We start from the raw sequence: 21873 nt of genomic DNA on the forward strand, positions 1-21873 counted from the left end.
TAAGCTGCTCATCTCACTCTCAAATAGCACTGGGTAGCTTGTTAACATGATATTACAGGCCTTACCTAAACACTCAGATCACTTCCAAAAATTGGGCATTATGATACTTGTACTCTTATGCAGAAAAACCAACCACAAACATAATCATGAGTGTAAAACTTTCAAAACCTTTGTATATTGCAAATGTGGGATGTTTTTTTTTTAGTGAAACAAGACACCAATTTTACAATGGCTAAGCTTTCTTCTTGCCAAATTCACTATAACAGTCAAGAATTCTGGGAGTTGATGTCCACCCAGGTTAAAATTGTCAAGGTTGAGAAATACTACAATATAAGGTTAAAACCAATGTCAGATTCAGGAGGAACAAAATCACATTCTGGGTTCTTATCTGGATTTCTGTTCATCTAGGCCAGGGGTCTTCAAACTTGGCCCTTTTACGACTTGTGGACTTCAATTCCCAGAATTCCTCAGCCATCATGCTTGGCTGAGGAATTCTGGAAGTTGAAGTCCACAAGTCGTAAAAGGGCCAAGTTTGAAGACCCCTGATCTAAGCTATTGTTTCTCAACCCTGGCAACTTTTAAGATATCTGGACCACAACTCCCAAAATTCTCCAGCCAGCATGGGAAGTTGCTGTCCACACATCTTAAAATTGCTAAGATTGAGAAACATTGATCTAAACAGTTTCTGCTTTCACCCTTTCTAGCAAAGCGAATGTTATATACTAGAAGCTAACTTGCAGAAAGGAGTTAATTTAACAATCAAGTTGAGTCATTTTTCTCCACTGAGTTCTAGCCGCTCCATTGCTTTGAAGTCCCTGATTCTAATGCACATTCTAGGCATCCACACTACACCAAGTTTTGGTATTTGCACCAAGTCTCTCTCCTCATCAGCAGAAAGTTCGCCATCAGACCCCAGAGTTGCACCATGATGCTGCACTGTGATGATGCTGCACTGTGAATCTTATGACATAATTCCAAAAACAGGATTGTGACGGCAAATGCCAGGACCATATTCCTCGTAGGCTTTCTTGGTGTGACACACGTCAAAGAACTCTGGCTGAGAAAAAAAAAATTAAGGATAGATCAGAAGCTGCTGCACGTGAAAACGTACGATCAAGAAAATGAACCAGTCCAGAGAAAAATTGGTGGTACATGATCACCTTCACAGGTGAATTCACTACACAGGGCAAAGATGGGAATGGCAGTTAATTTTGAAAGAAAGAGACACATATACTTAAGATATTTTTTTACCAAAAGCCCTTTGGACAAGGAACAGAAATTTAAAGAAAGCAATACAGAAAGACTTTGTTCCATTTCTAGCAGACGTTATACTATGATGCAAAGTGACTACATGTATGAAAACTTGCTGAAGTCTACTCTTACACCATGATTTCTCAAAATAGATTAAAATAGTTTATCTCCCATGCCATAACTCTACTAAACAATTAATTCCCACAACACTGTCTTATGCCCTGGAATGTCAAACCATGTAATACTATTATCCTTCTCATCTTTCCTATTACCTATTTCTTTAGCATCTTATGACTATAACACTGTTGTGTGTATCTTACATTTTATGTTGATTGCTTTTATTTAATATCCTATTATGATTTGATTGCTTATTAAGCATCCCATGACCACCCCTGAATATTGTATCTTATGATTTATGATGATTGTATTTTATGATTATGATCATGATTTTTCACTTCTTGCTTGTATGTATATGAGAGCTTATACATCAGAGACAAATTCCTTGTGCGTCTAATCACACTTGATCAATAAAGAATTATGTTCTATTTGTCAAAAGTCCTATCTGACCTACTATTTTTGCTTCTGTTAAGTTAGCACCAGAAAGAGCTGGTTCTGAACTTGGAAGTCTCAGAATCGGCTCGAGGCTATTCCAAATTACAGACTGAAAAGGTGATGCACCTTTCTGAGTTTTTGTGAACTGACTACAGAATTGTAAAAAGTGTTCTATGACAGCAATTCAGTACACTGAGCAGTTAGCCAAGACTCAAGGCTGGAGAACTTTCAGTCAATCAGAATAGAGCTGGAAGGGACTTTAGAGGTCTTCTAGTCCAACTCCCTGCTCAAGCAGAAGACATATATCATTTCAGATAGATGGCTATCCAATTTCTTCTTAAAAACCTCCAGTAATGGAGCATCCACAACCTCTGAAGGCAAGCTGTTCCACTGGTTAATTGTTCTCACTGTTAGGAAGTTTCCCCTTAGTTCCAGGTTGCTTCTCTCCTTGATTAGTTTCCATCCATTGTTTCTTGTCTTGCCTTCTGGTACTTTGGAAAATAGCTTGATTCCCTTCTTCTTTGTGGCAGCCCCTCAAATAGTGGAATTTGAAGCAGAGATGCTGGGGAACAAAGGCAAATATACGTGTCCCAGGATAATGCTGAAGGAACCAATCTGGGTTAGTCACTGGAACCAGAGATTTAGTCTTCCAAGCTTTCAGACTCCTGCTGTAGCCCGTCCTCAGAGAACGTCTCTCTATCAGAATGTCTGCTTTGGGCCATTCTATGCTTCGTATTTATGTGGTCCTGGGCTTTGAAAGCAGCAATTGCCAATTGCAAACATCTTAAAATGTTTAGGATTACTTCTTAAATGCAGATCATCTGAGTTTATACCCTACAAGAAATCCTCAACTTATGACCGGAATTGAGTCCGGAATTATAAGATTGTGGTTGTAAGCCAAGGCATCACATGATCAGTTTCAGAGTTATGACTTTTCTTTTAAGGAAATGTTGCAATCATTAAGTAAATGCCATGATTGTTAAACAAATCTGTTTTTCCCCAACAGACACTTTTTGCTGAAAATTGGAAGTAAAACACTAGAAACAGGCCAAAAAAGTCACCAATCACAGTTATGTGACTGTGAGACACTGCAAAAAGCTACAAAGGTGAGCAGGTTGCCAAGTGCCCAACATACAGATCATGTGATGTGATCACTATAGCTCTAAAAATGAGTCATAGGTAGCTATGGGGAAGTACACTGGATGGTGATTAAGCAACCACTTGTGAGAATTACCTGTACGTTCTTTGGATGTAGACAAATCTAATCAGATAACTTTAGCAGTCCCTAATTCTTTTTTTAATTGAGAAATGTGATTTTTTTTGCCAGATTTTGCCTAACAAAATTTGTTCTCTCCATATTGATCTTATTACAGTAATGCAAGGTGTAAGTCTAACCAGCAATGGAAAAAACAGTGAATTTATTTGCTGGTGGGAACAATAAAGAAACCAATTCCTTGCTTAGGAATCAAACAGATGATGTGCAATTTTCCTGGGACCAGCTGATTTAATAAAAGACATACCGTCGACGCAAGCATAGATCCGCCAAACCAGACGGCATAACGCTGCATGTGATGACTGATCACTTGAACTTCCACAGGTTTCGGCTGCAAAACACAAAACAAAAACAGAATATTATCAGAACACAACACAGGCTGAATTAACCAGGCCTACCAGTTGGAACAGCACACTGTGTTTAATGAGTTATTACGGGAAAAGAGGTTCTGAATAACCATCTGTTCGGAATTAATAAAGCTGGCTCAGATTCCAGCAATGTGGGTTGCAAATCTCTATGGCCCAATACTCAAGATTTGAGCTCTCCATTCCTAATGCAAGAGACTTTATCATTCTACTAGAAAGAATGTAATTATACTTGCCAAATTCAAGCACCCGCCTAAAATATTGTGAGTTCTGCTATTTCTTTTTACACTGTTGCTATAATCCCAGCATGGATATATATGGTCCAGCAAAGAGAAAATATTGATCCTCTTTTCTTTCTTTCTTTCTTTCTTTCTTTCTTTCTTTCTTTCTTTCTTTCTTTCTTTCTTTCTTTCTCTCTCTTTCTTTCTTTCTTTCTTTCTTTCTTTCATTCTTTCTTTCTTTCTTTCTTTCTTTCTTGTCTCCTTCCTTTCTTCCATCCCTTCCTTTCTTAACTTTAGATCTTTCTATTTCTTTCTTTCTTTCTTTTTTCCCTTCCTGTCGTGACTCCTGGCAATTAGCTGGACAAAATCCCTCAGTTTTCTTGGCAAGATTTTCAGATGTGATTTGCCATTGCCTTCTTCTTAGGGCTGAGAAAGAGTGGCTTTGCGTCTAAGGCAGAACTAGAACTCACAGTCTCCCACTTGTTAGCCTGATGCCCTAACTGCCACACCGAAATGACTCTCATTCATCCCCTATTAACCAGAATGAAATCCTTTGAACTAAATTTTTGCAACCAGACCTTTGACTGCCAAAAATCTCACTTTTGTTACAAAATAATAAGCTGAGCTGAAAATGTTCTAGCATTTTCTGGATATTGGACATTTCTTTAAACCTGAAGAATTCAACTGACTATCATCATATAAATAATATAATGTTCTTCTTTGTCAATCATTTCCGAGCAGGATACTGGCCCGAATAAATGCAATTAGCATGTAAAAATGTCATCTGATTTATAGGCCTTGCTAATCAGCTCAGGGCTCTCCCTTTGTTTGTTCAGGCATTTAATGGGAAATAAAATCAATTTACCTTTATTCGACCACCGCTGAGTTCTTCACTGATTTTTAGTCGAGCATCTACTGCTCTTTTCAAGTCCCTCTGTAAACGACGACCAAAATCTCTAAACATTGTAGATCCTCCTGAAAGCACCACATTCTACATGACAAAGAAACATTTTTGGGCTTTAGACAATACAACCAAACTTTTTTTAAAACAATCAGATCTATAGATCTTCTCTCTCTTGGCTATTCCTTAAGGAATAGCAGGACACAAATGTGATAGGTCAGGTGCAGTCATACAGATAGTTCTCAACCTACAACCATTATTGAGCCTGGAATTATATTTGGAAGGTATTGCAGTCATTAAGTGGGTCACTACATGTTAGGCCTAATTTTATGACATTTTTGTGGCAGTTGTTAAGCACATGCCATGGTCTTAAGTGAATCCATTTTACCCCAAGGGCAGTTTTTGCTGAAAACTAAAACAAACATCAGAAACCAGCAAAAAAACATTGAAAACCACAATCATGTGACCAACGACCATAGCAATCAGCTGTAAAAATGAGATGGTTGTCAAGTCTCCAAAATGTGATCACATGACCACAGGGAGGGAGTGTATATGTGGCCACGGGCATCATAATTTCAAAATCAAGTCATAACTATCGTTGGGGGGGATCTATGGTAACTACCAATGATCACTAAGTGACCAGTAGTAAATGAAGGACTTCCTGTATGACATGACTGATCTACTGATGGTCATTCTGCAGGGAGATCAAAAAACTAAGTTGGTGACCATCATCACTGCACAAAGTGCAATCAAATTTTCACAAGCATTTCACTTACGAAAGTTTACACGAGTTTCTAGTGCAAAGATGCCATTTTTTGACACAGATACCTCATGGATGCATCTACCTTCACACTGAGCGTCCACTTACTTTTGACTTGCCTGGGCTGCACTGAAAAGGAATTATCTTGGGCCGCATATAAAATATATAGTATAGTTACTGTATATAAATCATACAATCATATAATTATGTGATTTATATACACTAACTATATTTTACTATAAACTATACCTAACTTAACATTATTATGTGACTTATATACAGTAATTACACTATATATTTTATATGCGGCCCAAGACAATTCTTCAGTATACTTATCTTGGGCTATATTACTAGCTGTCTGTGAGTTGCACAGAATTTTTATCAAATTCTACTCTACAGCAAAGGCAATGAAAACATATAAATGCCCATCATTAGGAGTGAAAGTTAACTCCTGTTAATCTCAGCAAATTTGCTCTCAAGTACAGCCTTCTTACTGCAGCTGAGCAACAGTTGCCCATTCCCAAATCTCTCAAAATTATTTTAATCATAATTTTCCAACTATGTGTGAGGTAACTCTCTTAGCATTCAAGATATAGCTTAAAATAAGGATCTCCATTACAAAATGAATCGAATCAGAAGTGAAAGAAAGCAGCAGCTAGATTGGAAAAGGAACAAATTAATTTAAGCATGGACCAGTGTTTCTCAATTTGGCTACTATAAGATGGTTGGACTTCAACTCCCAGAATTCTCCAGCTAGCTTGTGGGAGTTGAAGCCCACACATCTTAAACTTGTCAAGTTAAGAAACAGTAGTCTAAACCAACAGCTATAAGATCTTAAGTGGGCATCTGAAGATAGGGTGAAAATTAATCAGATATTTTAGAACAAAGAATTCCAAATTTCCATAACTGAGAAGGTCATAGACATTTTATCTCACCTCATAATTTACCTTAGTTTATAGAAGGGTACACATATGTATATTATTTATTATGTTAAATAGATTTAAGGCCCAATCCTTTTCCCTCACATGGCAGATTGCAATAATGAGGGCTAATTAAACCGATATGGATTTTAAGAAAATGGTTGGTTTACTTCTTTCAAATGACTAGAAAGGCTAATGAGAATTAGCCTTTATTAATTCCTTTATCTCAGCTACAGCAATACAGGCAGTCCTCTGCTCATGCTCATGAACCTTAGACCATGGCTGAAAACACGTTACTTACAACCGGTCCTCACATTTACGACTGTTGCAACATCCCCACAGTGACACAAACAAATTCAGGTGCTTGGCAATTGACATGTACTGTATGTATGAAAGTTGCAGCATCCCAGGGTTACGTGATCACTATTTGTAACTTTCCCAACCAGCTTCTGACAAGCAAAGTCAATGGTGGAAGTCGTATTCATTTAACAACTGGGCGATTCATTTAACGCCAGCAGTGATTCACTTAGCAACCATGGTAAAAAGATCACAAAATTGGGCATGACTTAACAACAGAAATTTTGGTTCTAATTGTGGCCATAAGTCAAGGAACATAGAAAATTTCTGCTACCTAATAGCAAATAAATCTAGAATGGTTAATAAGATCAGCCTAAACATTGGAGAAGAGAATCAGAGAATTTATTACAGCATATATAAACCCAGTTGATGATGGAATATGGGAAACTGATGAATTTTGATGCAGAAAATAATCTTCATAACTTCTACATTGAATTGTAAAAATTATTTGAATAATAATGTACTATAAAATTGAAGGTCAGAAATGAAACTTTTAGATGATCCATCCATTATTCATGGAGAAAAGTTTGCCCAGCAGTTAATAATAACAAAAGGGTAATAAAGTAGGTGTTAATGTTAACTAGAAATGCCTATATTGTGTATGGTACAACAAAACTAATTAATCCACAAATACGTTATGGCTAGAAAGCAATAGTAAATACCAATGTAAGGTATACAAAAAGGGCTTTCATTTGAAATTCCTTTTATGAAGGTATTTTAAGACAAAACGGTATTGCTTCATTCATGAAATCAAGAAGGGGTCTTCTTCTTCAGTGGACAAATTGTTTCCAGTTTCCCTTTTTCATTCTTGATTATGATAAAATGTCAAGATACCCAAGAGAAAAAACTGGAGATTATTCCAAAGAAGATGACCCCAGAACACTATAAACATGTGCTCTTTGAGATTGGTTCTTTTCTTGCAGCCATTTCATTACCCAACTAGGTAACATAATCAATGCAAGTACAGGAGCAATCCCCACACTCACTAACACTGATGATGTTAGTAAATTGGATAATAAAACGTCTGCAAGAAAACAACCAAATTCAGAGAGCGCCAAGGACGCCAAAGTTCAACCATGAACGACAAATATTCTCTTCTATTGTTAACACTATAAAATCTTCAGAGTGATTTATAGCCTGCTCCAAATGTCATCTATGGATAGTGATGAATGAGTGTCAACAAAGCTGAACTCTCTTTACTAAGGATTACTTCACTCAATAATCTACTAACTTAAATTTTTTTCATTAGCTACCTTTTGAACATTTGAGCTTTGCTCTTCAGTTTTGGAATTTGTACATTTATGTTTTTAGAATTCAGAAGCCCAGCCCTATTTATTTTTACAACTGACTCCTTTTTTCTAGTGTTCAAGAATTTAACATTTTTTAAAATAATAGTTTTAAAATTATAAATTTGCCTATAGGAGGGACATGGACAGTAGCAAACTACAGTAGATTTGATTAATATAGCTAGAAAGTTTTTAGCAAAGGAAATAATTCTTATATTTTATTTTACTCTTTCTAGCTCAACAAGCATCACAGATTGATAAAGAAATGGCATTTTCAATACAATTTTACTAATAATGATTTTTACTAATCTGAGAACAATTTATTTTTATTGTGATTCTATTTATCTTATTTTTATTTTATTTCCTGCAACCAGGTTATATTCCTAATGCAAACAGCTTTGTTTCATCTGCAATTATTTGATCAAATTTTTAAATTCTTTTTTTTTATGAACTTTATGAGATTGTTTTCTTGCCACAAGGGGGGGCTCCAAGATAAGGAATAACTGCTTGGGGGTTTTCCATTTTGAAATTAAATTTAAATTAAGATAGGCAGACAGAGTTTGAGTTTTAGTATAAACAGTATTTTAAAAAACTTTTAAGAACTGAATGCTTAGAACTAGACTGTAGTCTTCTTTTAAGGGTTTTCATTATATCTGTTTTCTCACACTATTATCTGGAATTTATATATTATATCTATGTATCATTTTTTAAATCTTATTCTTAATTGTACACAGGTAGTCCTTGGCTTACAACCATCCATTTAGTGACCATTCAAAGTTACAACCACCCTAAAAAAATAAGTGACTTATGACTGATATAGATCAAGGACTAACTGTCCCTTGATCCATTGCTTTTTAATGAAAAAAAATTCTGGGTACAATTAAAACAGGATTTTGAAATAAAAATGGATTCTCTTAAAGGTGACTTTATTGATAAATAGGACAACTGAATGGCCAAGTTAGAATATCAGGATAAAGAAATGAAAAAGATCTGTAGGTGGGATACAAGAAGACATCATTAATTCAGAGAAATTGAAAATGCTAAATATTTTGTTTATTTATTAAACTTCTATTCCAAATATATTGGAAGCTAAACTGGAAATAGTGAAATAGAATAGTAAAAAGTACTTTATCAGGGTACCTAAGGATTGGGTGAAAGAAAATCTCAAAAGCGAAATGGAAAACTTGCTCAACACTTATCTTCAATTGGAAGTAAAGAAAACTTTGGACATTAACGAAATCTACAGAATAAATTCATGAAAAAGAAAATTGCACATGATGTGCTTCTCAAGGGAAAAAAAGCAGTAGTGGAATTAAAAGAAGTCATGTTTCCTTAACTCTTAGAAACACAGTAAATGAGATTCTACCAGAAGTATCTCTAGAAAGAAAGAGGAGATTTTCTGACACAACAAGATAGATCAATCCTACTTTATTGTAGGGCTACATTAATAGAATCTTGCAAGTCTAAGGGTAAAAATTTCCCAAAGTCTCTTTTAGCTGCTTGATCCAGTCATAAGTAAGTGAAGGTGGGTTTTTGCTATCTGTGGCCATTAAGCTACTGAGGGCACCTCCCCTTCTTGTCTGGTTGTTTATTTTATTTTATTATTATTTTATTTTATTATTTTATTTTATTTATTTATTAAATTTTTTATTATTTTATTTTATTTATTTATTAAATTTCTATTCCACCCTCTAACAGAATAACAGAATAACAGAGTTGGAAGGGATCTTGGAGATCTTCTAGTCCAACCCCCTGCTTAGGCAGGAAACCCTATACCAGTGGTTCTCAACCTTTCTAATGCCGTGACCCCATAATACAGTCCCCATGTTGTGGTGACCCCCAACCACTTATACATCACCGGGTGCCAGGGGCGTGGCCAAAGGTGAAAAAATGGCAGACAGCCTTGTTTGGCGACCCCCGTGAAATGGTCATTCGACCCCAAATGGGGTCCCAACCCACAGGTTGAGAACCACTGCCCTATACCATTACAGACAAATGGTTGTCCAGTCTCTTCTTGAAAATCTCCAGTGTTGGAGCATATACAACTTCTGGAGGCAGGTTGTTCACTGATAAATTGTTCTAACAGTCAGGAAGTTTCTCCTTAGTTCTAGGTTGCTTCTCTCACTGATTAGTTTCCATTGCTTCTTGTCCTGCCTCAGGTCCTTTGGAGAATAGCTTGACTCCCTCTTCTTCCAGCTTACAATATAGTGGTACCTCAGTACTCATCGTTAATTGGTTCCAGGAAGCACGATGAGTACTAAAAATGATGAGTACCAAACAAATTTTTCCCATAAGGAATAATATAGTGAGTCACAAGCAGCCAACACTGACAAGTTCTAGCTTCTGTGTACCAAACAAACTAAACAAACCAAACACCAGTACCAAATCAACAATGAGTACTGGGACAAAATTTTCATGTCAAAATGTGTTGAGTACCAAATTCAATGAGTTTCAAAGCAGTTGAGCTCTAAGCCAGTGTTTCCCAAACTTGACAATTTTAAGGCATGAGGACTTCAACTCCCAGAATTCCACAGCCAGCGTGGCTGTGGAATTCTGGGAGTTGAAGTCCTCATGCCTTAAAATTGTCAAGTTTGGGAAACACTGCTCTAAGCTATCACTGCATAGCAAAAAGTTTAAAAGAACTTAAAAAATTAAAATTTGAATAAAAAGATTAAAAGTTAAGAACCAAAATGATGGGCAGCCTTAAGGTGAGAATCATCTCTACTCTGTCAGCCAATCGCATTGTATCAGGGCCCAGACCAAGCAGCACAGCCAAGTTTTTAGAGTCTTCCAGAAGGCCAGGAATATAGGGGCAGATCTCACCTCTGATGGGAGAATATTCCAAAGGCTGGGGGCCACAACAAAAAAGGCTCTTCTCCTGGATCTTGCTAGCCAAATTTCTGTGGCTAACGGGATCCACAGTAGGCCCTTTCTGCTGGAATGAGTGGGACGGTTAATACCATTGGGGTAAGGCAATTCTTCAGATACCCTGAACTCACGCTATAAAGGCCTTTGAAGATGATGACCTTGTTTTTTGGCCAACATATCTTCCCCCTTTTCCCCAAGATTATCCATGCATTCCATTACAAAAGGTTTTCTCTTCCCAGGTCAGGAAAGAGACATCACAAAAAAACGTATTTGAACTCTGTTGACACAAAATATAATAGCAGAATCTTCAAGCCTGCCTAAGAATCTTTCTCCTCTTTATACTAAAGAGAATCAAGACAGGGAAATCTTGAGTGTTTATCTCACCCTCTCTACCTAGGCTAAGTAGATATTTACATAGTAGTAATGGATTGCCTTCTTCAAGACTATCTCTATCCTTGGCATCTTTTGTTCAAGCCACTGATGAGCCATTAGAAGAAAAGAATGAAGGAATCCAAAGATAACAGACAGAACTACTATTTCTTCATAAGTGGACTTGATAATTAACATCATGCATCAAATTAAAAGGCTCTCAGCTGATCCTAGTGGTTCAGCAGCCCATTTAAAAGGGAAAAAAATGAAGCTAATAAAGCTAAAAAATAGAGCTATTATATGTCTTTAAGAAAGACATAGGAAAAAAGAGAATGTTAACCTGTTGGGATGTAAGTAATCAAGCAAAAGATAAGTACAATTCAATATAAGTAAGTATAAAATGATCCATAATGGAGCTAATTATCCTAACTTAATATAAAAAATAATTTAGGAAGGCCTTCAAGGCACTTCCTGGTAATTCTAGGACTGTCATAGTTTTTGATTGGCAGAATCCATCGAGGCACAACTTAAATGAAATATGTACCTCCTTACTTGTGTGAAAATGCCAACTAATGTTTAATCACAGCAAGATAACTTAAGGGTGCTAGGATGGCTAAGAAATAAACTAGCCAAGAACGCACAGATATAGTAGACAAGGAAATTTAAATGAATCTTTTCCTGCTAAATTACATTACCATTTTAAATATGTTTATCTCTACAAGGTTTTTTTTAATACAAATAAAAGAAATAAAAATAAAGCTATGTAAGACAAATTCCTTGTGTGTCTAATTGCACTTGACCAAATAAAATATTCTATTCTTTCTACTGTTCTGTTCTATTCTAATTCTATTCGACTCGACAAACATACGCATGGATTTAATTATTAAAAGGTTATTTTTAATAGCTGAAATTTCATGAGATCAGTAAATCTCATATTTTCAGAATTATGAGGCTACCAAAAGTCGGTGGGGATAGGCCATCTCCAGCAACTAGAACTATTTAATATTTTTATAGTATCTTCATTTCATTTTTGCCTATATCAATGGTCACCTGCCATATTTTGTGGGTCATCAGTGCCTCTTGGACCATAAACCAGGAACCATCAAAGTAAAATTACCTTATCAGTGAGATGAGCAGGTTCCAAATTTGTTAAGTATAATAAAACAAATAAAAAATAAATGTGTGATTTTTGTCTACTTCTCCAAGGACTGGTGAACTGTAAAAGCATGAGAAAAGCTGAATCCATAGCTGGACACCTAATAATGTTCAGAAATGTTCAGTGTTGGAATAACACGGAAAATAAAAGCAGCTTTACCAAAAGTATGTTTTCAAGATCGTAACCTATTTCTGTTTATCCCTCTATCTACAAGCTACTAATCAAACCAGCAGGAAGACACACATGGTATGAGACTTGAAATTTCACCTGAATGTCATTTAATAATTCTCTCTCTGTGTACCTTATACAAAGGACGTCGAACATCAATGGGACAGTTCTGTATAACTTCATCCACAACATTCGAAATAGAGTCCATAAAATCTGGATTGGCAAACTAAATAAATAAGAGAGGCAGATAATCAAGTAATGCACATATAGAAAGCACTGGAATTATGAAAACTGGTTTAAACTTATAACAGCCGAAGTTATAACAACTGAAAAAAGTGTGCTGGTAATTCTCATATTATGGCCATTGGTTTAATGACCCTCCAAAGTTACGCTGCAGCTGAAAAATGTGACTTATGACTGGTCCTTGCATTTACGACCGTCACAGCATCCTCACTGTAATGTGATCAAAATTCTGGCACATATATGTACAATAGTTGCAGCATCCTGGTGTCATATGATTGCAATTTGTGACTTTGCCAGTAAGCTTCTGACAAGCAATGTCAATGGGGGAAGTGGATTCACTTTATAACCATGTGATTCATTTAAGAACCATGGCAAAAAGGTCACAAAATCAGGTGCAACTCATTTAACAATATCATCACATAGTGGCAGACATTCTGGTCCCAATTCTTGTCATAGGTCCTTCCTTGGAAGCTGACAAGATCTGTTGTAGGTGAGCAAGAGAAGTGACATGCAACCAATAATAACAAGGAACTGTCAAAGGTGGGGGGGGGACCTTCTCTGGATTCTATTCTGATTTATAAAAACTTACATAGAGCTCCTGAAAAACAAAGCCAGCTGAGTTTGTCAATAACAGCTCTTACACTTTAAATTTAATCAAATGACAGAGTTGGAAGGGACCTTGGAGGTCTTCTAGTCCAATCCCCTGCTCAAGCAGGAAACCCTATACCACAGGTCGGCAACCTGCGGCTCCGGAGCCGCATGCGGCTCTTTGAGCCTTGCCCTGTGGCTCCCAGCCTCCTCTGCCTTTGCAGAGAGAGAGAGAGACAGAGAGAGGCAATTGCGCTTCCCTGCTTCAATCTCTCTCTCTCTCTCTCTCTCTCTCTCTCTCTCTCTCTGTGTGTGTGTGTGTGTGTGTTTGTGTTGTGTGTGTGTGTGTGTGTGTATGTGTAAAAGAGAGTGCACTCACAGTGTTCTCCGAGGAGCTGAAAAGCTTACTGGGTGGAGCTCCTCCCTTTGCTGCATCTCTGCAGGAAGCAGGAAGGGCAGGAGAGAGCTAGTTAGCCCAGCTAGGCTGACTCAGGAATTCTGGGAGTTGAAGTCCATGAGTCATAAAAGAGACGAGGTTGCCTACTCCTGCGCTTGTTGGACAACAGCTTGAAACTTGCCAGGTGAGCAGCAGATAGAAGAGAGGGGGAGAGAAAGAGAGAGAGAGAGATGGAGAGAGGGAGGGAGAGAGAGAGGAAAGAGAGAGAGAGAAAGAAAGAGAGTGGGGGAAGAGGAGTGGTAGACCAAGGGCAGATAGAGAGGGAGGGAGAGAGACAGAGAGAGAGACCCTCTTGACATCTAAAATGAAGATAACACTGCATATATCCTTTTTTAACTTGTGTGTGTATGTGTATGTGTGTGTGTGTGTGTGTGTGTATACACATACATACATACATACATATACATACACACACACACACACACACATACACACACACAAATACCCCCACACACACAAACACACACACCTATAATAAAGGTAAAAAAGGATATATGCAGTGTTATCTTCATTTTAGATATCAAAAGGGTTTTGCAGCTCCCAGTGTTTTGTTTTTGATGGGAAACAGGTCCAAGTGGCTCTTTAAGTGTTTTGGGTTGCCTACCCCTGCCCTATACCGTTTCAGACAAATGGTGGTCCAATCTCTTCTTAAAGAGTTTCTTACGGACAAGATGACCAACCATTTTCTGGTTTTCTTGGATCATCTCAGTTTATGTTTATTATGCTAGCATTCCATCTGCTTTAGTGTTTGTCCTGGATTTTTCATTTTTTAGTGAAGTAGGATTGTTAATAACAGTTGTTTAGCAAGGCCAGCACTTTGTGAGTGCAAAATCAGCCCCAGACACTCTCCACTATTCCTCCCTTGCAAGGCTGCTAGCCAGATGCCCCCTTCTTCCCCAGAGCAACTAACTCATAAGCCTTCCACGTCTGTTTCCCTTGAGCCTTCATTCCCGGCTAGTTTTTCACCTTTCCCCGCACAAAAGGCCCCCGTTGGATGATAAAAGATAGGGCCATACTACATGTGGATCTTAACCGTAGCCATTAATTCTGCTGCTCAAAGAAGAGGTGGCCAAAAGAGATGAACGGCCATCTGTCCAGAATGAACATCATGTCAGAAACAAACAAAAAAAATAATTTGATGCAGTTCTACAGTACTTAAAGCAACTTTTTTTTAAATTTTGGGAACTTTAGAATGGGTGGATTTCAACACCCAGAATTCCTCAGCCAGCCTCCCTTCAATTCTGGGCATGAAGTCCACACATCTTAAACTTACTAAGGTTGAGAACGACTAATCTATATCAAGTGGAAGTTGTGTATTTTCTAACACTGTTAGAAAATAATTTGGCCATAAGTTGGTGCCTTACACCCATGAGTACCATTGCCTTCTTTCCTTCCTGCCTGCCTCCTGCCTGCCTTCCTGCTTTCTTATTACCACCCTTGCAACTACTACTACCTACTGCTGCTGCTGCTGCTGCTGCTGCTGCTGCTGCTGCTGCTGCTGCAATGACTTCTACTATAGCAATCTTGTCTCTTACCTCTGGATGAAAGAAAACCTCCGGCCCAAGGAATCTTTCATAGCCGACATCTATCGTAAATGTGTTTTTATTGATGGCATTGATCCCTGTGTATTGCTTAATCCATTTGTGGGGATCAGCATCATACTTTGCAAATTCTTTTACTATGTCAGGACAAATATAACAGTACTTTTCCTGCAAAGGATAAAATAAAGAAGGAAATTGTCTCACTGGATGAAAGAAGGTAAGATTAAAAGTATAACTTCTTTGGAAATGATCGGCATTCCAACTGCTCATTTGGAGGTTCTATATTGTACAATGTTGAGAAAAAAAATGTTTATTATCAGGACCTGAAAGCCATGAGTAAAAAAAAAAAAATGATCAAGAGACCTGGTGAGCTATGTTGACTTAATGGGATTGGGCAATATTTTGCATTTCAAGGCTGCCCCTTCAAACTGCTGTCGCTCTTTTCCTAAAATCACATGACAATTGCATCATGCAGGGCCTGCTGCATAGGCAAAAGAAGAAATAAAACACTTTTTAAGCCATGAACATCCACATAACATTCAGATATGGATCAGGCAAATTCTCCCTTATTCACCGAATTATAGGGAGGGCTTCTGTCATGGTTCCGGCAGATGAAACTCTTCAAAGAACTGAGGCATTGTTTACCTTAAAGAATCTATATTCAAGTAGCATAGCATCAGCATGTACATAGGCAAAGCCAAAATCTGAATTCCCCTCCCCTGAGCACAGAGTATCAAAGCACAATCCCCTCCTCTAATTAACAGTCATAAATCACATTCTCCAATTAGTTTGAAATGCAGGCTTTCCTTCCAGTTCTTTGACCCACCATTTCTTATCATCTCTTATTTCAAAAAACCTTGGTACTCACACTAGTTACAATATTGTTATGTCTAACTAAACTCCCATGCACATTCTTCCTCCCCCCCCCCAGTATCATCTAATTCTAACTCTAATTCTAAGAGTACAACATAAGAAGGAAAATGGCTGCATCTCCATATATTGTCAAAGCAAGAACATCCAATGTTAGCAGCATTGACAGGCTTACAGCTCAATCCAATTTGCAAGATTCTGTTATTATATCCAATCTCAATCAATGTAGTTTTAGTTTTGATTTCTTGGTCAAGTCCATCTAGTGAGGCTGACATTTATGTTCATTCCCCAGTGTGCTGGGAGCTGAAGTCCAACTATCTTAAAAGTTTTTTATTATTATTATTTAATCCTACCTTTACTATTTTAAAAAATAATTCAAGGTGGCAAAGATACCTAATACTCCTTCCTCCTCTTATATTGCCCACAACAACCCTATGAGGTGGGTTGAGCTGAAAGAGACTGAGTGACCCAAAGACATCCTGCCAGCTTCCATGCCTCAGGTAGGACTAGACTGGTGATTGGCCCAAAGACACCCAGCCAGCTTTCATGCCTAGGGCAGGACTAGGACTCACAGTCTCCAGATTTCTAGCCTTAACTACTAAAAACACTAAGCATTTCCTTGTCTCCAAAGGCAGCCTTCACAGAAGATCCCAGTTCGTAACCAGGCTATTCCAAGGATTTTGGAAGTGTTGGAACTAATTGTTGGAATGCTTCTGTGAAAAACAATCTGTTTTGAGGCTGGAGCAACCTATTCTGGGATTGAGGTATTCTGTGACAGAATGTTTTACAAGTCCCTTGTACCATCATTTTAAAATAAATGGGATATCCAGAAACCATGGGGAGCACACTTTACATTTCACCCATTTCCCCCACAATCTGTTCAGTATTTCTAGAGAATTTAGAGAAATAGAAAGTATTTACCTTTATAGCCTTTGCTGTTTCCAGGGATTGCTCTGGAGGGATCCCCATCTCCCTTTCCCTTAGGAGTTGCTGAATAAAATATGTGATGTCTCTTCCTGCAATGGGGATGTGCTTGATGCAGCTGCCAATTACGTAACCTTCTGCCTTCCAAAGTGGGGGAGAAAGTTACTCAGCTTTAGATGTCCAACAGTATAACCAGTTCAGAATCTGGGGCTGAGTGCATCCTGCTTATCAAATAGTTACAGTAGTCCTTGATTTACAGTTGGAACCAGAATTTCCATTGTTAAGCAAGTGTTGCTGTTAAGTGAATGTAGCTTGCTCCATTGAGCATGTGACCTCAGGACATGGCAACCATCGAAAATACATTCCAGTTGCCAAGTGCCCAGGTTTTGATCAAAAGCCCAGATTTTGATCAGTTAATCATGGAGATGCTGCAACAGTTGTAAGTATGAGCACTGGCTGTAAGTCACTTTTTTCAGCATTCCTGTAGCTTCAAATGGTCACTAAATGAATGGTTATAAGTCAAAACTATCTGTATTACTTAATAGAGCTTTAAAAGCAAAAAAAAAAAAAGTCAAGATGGCACACCACCTTGCAAGAATAGAATAGAATAGAATAGAATAGAATAGAATAGAATAGAATAGAATAGAATAGAATAGAATAGAATATTGAATGGAATGGAATGGAATGGAATAGAATAGAATAGAATAGAATAGAATAGAATAGAATAGAATAGAATAGAATAGAATAGAATAGAATAGAATAGAATAGAATAAGGAACTTTATTGTCACTTTAAATGTACACTAATCAGCATACATTAAAATGAAATTGTGTTGCATTCAGCTCTCAAAAAAATAGCATTATGCATATACCTACACACATATATGATACAGAGAAACATCACATCTAGTCTGAATGTATACATATACATGGTGGGGAAAAAGAATCCTGCAAATTTACAAGATTGATAATAAATTCTATGGTTTCAGGCATGACGCAGAAGCTTCTGGAAGCAGATGTGTTTGCTTTAAACAGCCACACACAGGTGTTGTGTTCATGTCTTCCCAAGTACATCCTCCAAAGCCATTGCACTTAATACATTTCCTCACCTCTTTAGACCTAAAACTTACGTTCTGATGTAACTAGCAGTACCCCAAAACAAAAACAAAAAACTAAGAGCATACAGGTACTCTCTTAACTTATGACCCCAACTGAGACTGGAATTTCCGTCATAAGTCATTGCAGTCAACTTGGACTCAAATTTATGACAATTTTTGTAGCAAACATTAAGTGCATCACTGCACTTGTTAAGCAAATCATGTTAACCAAATCCAGTTTTTCCCAATGGACATTTTTGTTTGCCAAAAATCAGCATAAAAGATTGCAAAATGTGATTGCGTGATTGTAGGACACTGCAATCACTCATCAATGAGAGCTGGTTGCCAAGCTCCCAAATTGTGATCCCATATGATCCTAAGTCGAGGACTATGTGTACATTGTACTTACCACTGGAATGACGTGAGTCACCCCATCACCACTGTCAACAACTGTGCCAGTTAAGGTACGGTTGCCAACTTGTCGTGAAGTCCAGGATGCAGCTAAGGCTAGCACTGCCTGTGAAAAGTAATTTGAAAAAATACGACAGTAATATAGAATTTCTCACCAATTTCCCAAAGAGTTGGTAAATTCCCAGCCTAAGTGGGACTCCATACAATCAATCAATCAATCAATAAATAAATGTCTTTCCTCTTTTTAAAAAAAACCAAAGAAAAGAAAACCTAAAAAACATTTTAATAAAATAACATTAAAAATAAAAGCACTTTCTATGCCTTCTGTAGAATGGCAGACTGGTCTTCCTGAATCAATATTTCCTGGACCAACTTTAAGAGCTGTGGACTTCAATTCCCAGAATTCCTCAGCGAGCATGCCCACTGGGAAATTCTGGGAGGTCTTGCTAAGGTTGAGAAACACTGTCCTAGAATAATGCCTTCCACTTCTACAGATGTTCTCTCTGGTCCCCATGCTAGTTAGTCCACAAACCAAAATAATCACGAGACTATGTCAGATTCCTGGAGCAGTGTCTAGACAGGAAAGGAACAGGGCTGCCTTGATTCAATAAGGCACTATTTGTGGTGGAAGAAGAAACATCTTTCCAAAGAATTGGCCCCAAACATGTTGATAACATTAACTGGAACGAACAGTTTCCCCTACTCTTTGTGAAGCTATGAATGGAAGGAAGGATGGATGGGAGGGAGGGGGAGGGAGGGAGGGGGGAGGGAGGGAGGAAGGAAGGAAGGAAGGAAGGAAGGAAGGCTAAAATTATGCAATAATGCAAAATGGAAAACATTTGGAAAAATAGTTCAATAAAATATTTGCTACAGAGATGAAATATAGTGAGATCACAGCAAAAGCCTTCCTTCCTTCTCCCCTTCCTTCCTTCCTTCCTTCCTTCCTTCCTAAAATCAAATTGACTTTGTAAGAATGACATCGCTTCCTCTTTCTATTTATATAAGATCAGATCTTTAGCAGTAACGTTCTCTATATCAATTACAGAAACTTTTGCTGGGAGGTTTAAAAAAAGTCAAGATGGCACCTGCAACTGCATGATCCAAACTCTGTTCCTTTTTAACAGATGTTGCAACTGCCATATTTATCTTTTGGACACCCTCTTCCAGAACATATTTTGAAAAAAACAGAACTAAATGCCCAGAGAAGCCTCTGTTTCCAGTGCCAAAAGCAGCATCCCAGGAAGAACCAATTTGATTTTACCTGCACAGCAATGTAAAGTCCAGGTATGTTAAATGATTCAAACATAATCTCTGCAAGATATTCTCGGTTTTCAGGTGTGTTCAGTGGAGGTTCAGTCTATTTTCAAAAGACAGAGTTAAATAAAGAAGATACCAATCACATATTTTATCAAGGTTGATAGATAGCATGTGTGTTCACTGAAATTCTCTCTTCTGACAGCTAAAAGTTTGACAAGAATATAGTTAGCAAACTAACAGCTAAATTTTTTGGAATATATTGGCAACAATTAAGCTAGTGTTGAATATTTACTGTCTCTTTTTTGTTTCCTTTATTGCTTAACGTAATATTCTGCTCTATTTATTCTCTCACTCTGGCTCTCCTGACTCTAATAAACTTTTTATAGAGATTCTTAGGATATTATTTTTTGGAAAGGGACAGTGTGTGTGTGTGTCCCTTGGGTAAAATCAGAATTGTGAATCTATTTATCAAATAAATCCTGCTCCAAGCTCCAACCGTTTGTGATGGGGACTTTCCCACTTTTTTTCTTTTAAGTGTGTGCTTATATTACTAATGTCAAAATGTGATATAAATAATGCTTAAACACGATATAGGGCAGGGGTCCTCAACCTTGTCAACTTTAAGACTTGTGGACTTCAACTCCCAGAAAGCTGGCTGAGGAATTCTGGGAAATGAAGTCCACAAGTCTTAAAGTTGGCACGGTTGAGGACCCCTGATATAGGGTACCATTTGCCTGTTGGTCTCACCATTAAAAAATAATGATCTTCTGGTTCTGCTCGAAGATATTTAAAAATAATATGCTCCATGAACCTTTCCATAAGATCCCAGTCTTCCACCATGCCATGTCGGATAGGCCACTGAAAAGAAGGAGAAAGGAACCATAGCATCATTCCATGAACGAAACTGTCATCTCTACCTTGAAGAAACAAAGGTTTCTTCTATCACCCCACTCAATCAGCACCTTGCGCAACATTATAATTTGGATGAGACTTGTGCCTCGGTCTTCAATATGAAAGATAGATGATATACTATGGCCCTGAAAACGAGAAGTTCCTTCACCTTCCTAGGAGTTCAATGGAGGTTTAAAAGAATGGCCTCACTTGGACATAAGACATCCCAGTTAAATCTGAGAAGGGTTTAAGGGGACAGTTCCAGTGCCTTAGACCAGGGGTGGGGAACCTTGGCTCGTTTATGTCTTGTGGACTTCAACTCCTAGAATTCCTGAGCCAGCCATACTTTTTGCTCTCCTAGACCCAAGCTTAGGAAGAATGTCCTGCAAATTTGTTCCATAGCCCAGCTCAAGGAACCCAAAGAAAAGATCAGATTCTATGCATCACTCCCCTTTACATGTCTATGGAGATTCTCAGTCATCCAGGTCAAGGTTGTCCTAAAGGTGCTTTTTTAGGAGGCAACTGGACTTTCTTCTTTTTCTTTGAAGATGTTTTGCTTCTCATCCAAGAAGCTTCTTCAGCTCTGACTGGATGGTGGAGAATGGAAGGATTTATATTTCTCGCAGACAGCTGGGGAATCCTTCCATTCCCCACCATCTAGTCAGAGCTGAAGAAGCTTCTTGGATGAGAAGCAAAACATCTTCAAAGAACAACAAGAAAGTCCAGTTGTCTCCTGAAAAAGCACCTTTGGGACAACCTTTTACATCTTACTAGTTTCTTCCTTCTAATGAATTTGTAACAAACAATACCAGTAGTCCTTGGCTTATAACCACAATTGAGCCCAAAATTTTCATTGTTAAACAAGGCAGTTGATAAATGAGTTTTGCCATATTTTACAACCTTTTTGCCAAGGTTGCGTGAATCAGTGCAGTTGTTAATGAATCAAGTGGTCGTTAAGGAAATCCTGCTCTTCCCGTTGGTTTTGCTTATCAGAAGCCATTTTGGAAGGTTATAAATGGTGATCACATGATCCTGGGACAGTGCAATTGTCATAATAAATACATGCAGTTGCTAAGTGCTTGAATTTTGATCACATCACCATGAGGATGCTGCCACGCTCATAAGCATCAAAAAAAGTCATTAGTCACT

At 37.8% G+C, this 21873-nt stretch overlaps 1 protein-coding gene across 5 annotated transcripts in view; it reads right to left on the reverse strand.

The window, feature by feature from the left end:
* Window positions 1-550: 550 nt before the first annotated feature.
* ACTR3B (actin related protein 3B) overlaps window positions 551-21873 on the reverse strand; it is a 39000-nt gene continuing 17677 nt past the window's right edge. For 3 of the 5 annotated variants that reach the window (XM_039348642.1, XM_039348645.1, XM_039348646.1), the window contains 9 exons: window positions 20581-20691; window positions 19838-19933; window positions 18575-18682; window positions 17068-17211; window positions 15271-15444; window positions 12581-12673; window positions 4528-4653; window positions 3324-3407; window positions 551-1053 (listed from right to left, as the gene is read on the reverse strand). In XM_039348642.1, the coding sequence (XP_039204576.1) occupies window positions 847-1053; window positions 3324-3407; window positions 4528-4653; window positions 12581-12673; window positions 15271-15444; window positions 17068-17211; window positions 18575-18682; window positions 19838-19933; window positions 20581-20691 (1143 nt within the window). In that variant the 3' untranslated portion in view covers window positions 551-846. Of the gene's footprint in view, window positions 1058-3323; window positions 3408-4527; window positions 4654-12580; window positions 12674-15270; window positions 15445-17067; window positions 17212-18574; window positions 18683-19837; window positions 19934-20580; window positions 20692-21873 lie in introns of all 5 variants that reach the window. The other 2 variants (XM_039348643.1, XM_039348644.1) reach the window with 2 other exon arrangements.

The sequence above is a fragment of the Crotalus tigris genome, unplaced genomic scaffold (genome assembly GCF_016545835.1).
Source record: "Crotalus tigris isolate CLP2741 ecotype Arizona unplaced genomic scaffold, ASM1654583v1 scf7180000018165.1400786, whole genome shotgun sequence".
In the NCBI taxonomy this organism is placed as follows: Eukaryota; Metazoa; Chordata; class Lepidosauria; order Squamata; family Viperidae; genus Crotalus; species Crotalus tigris.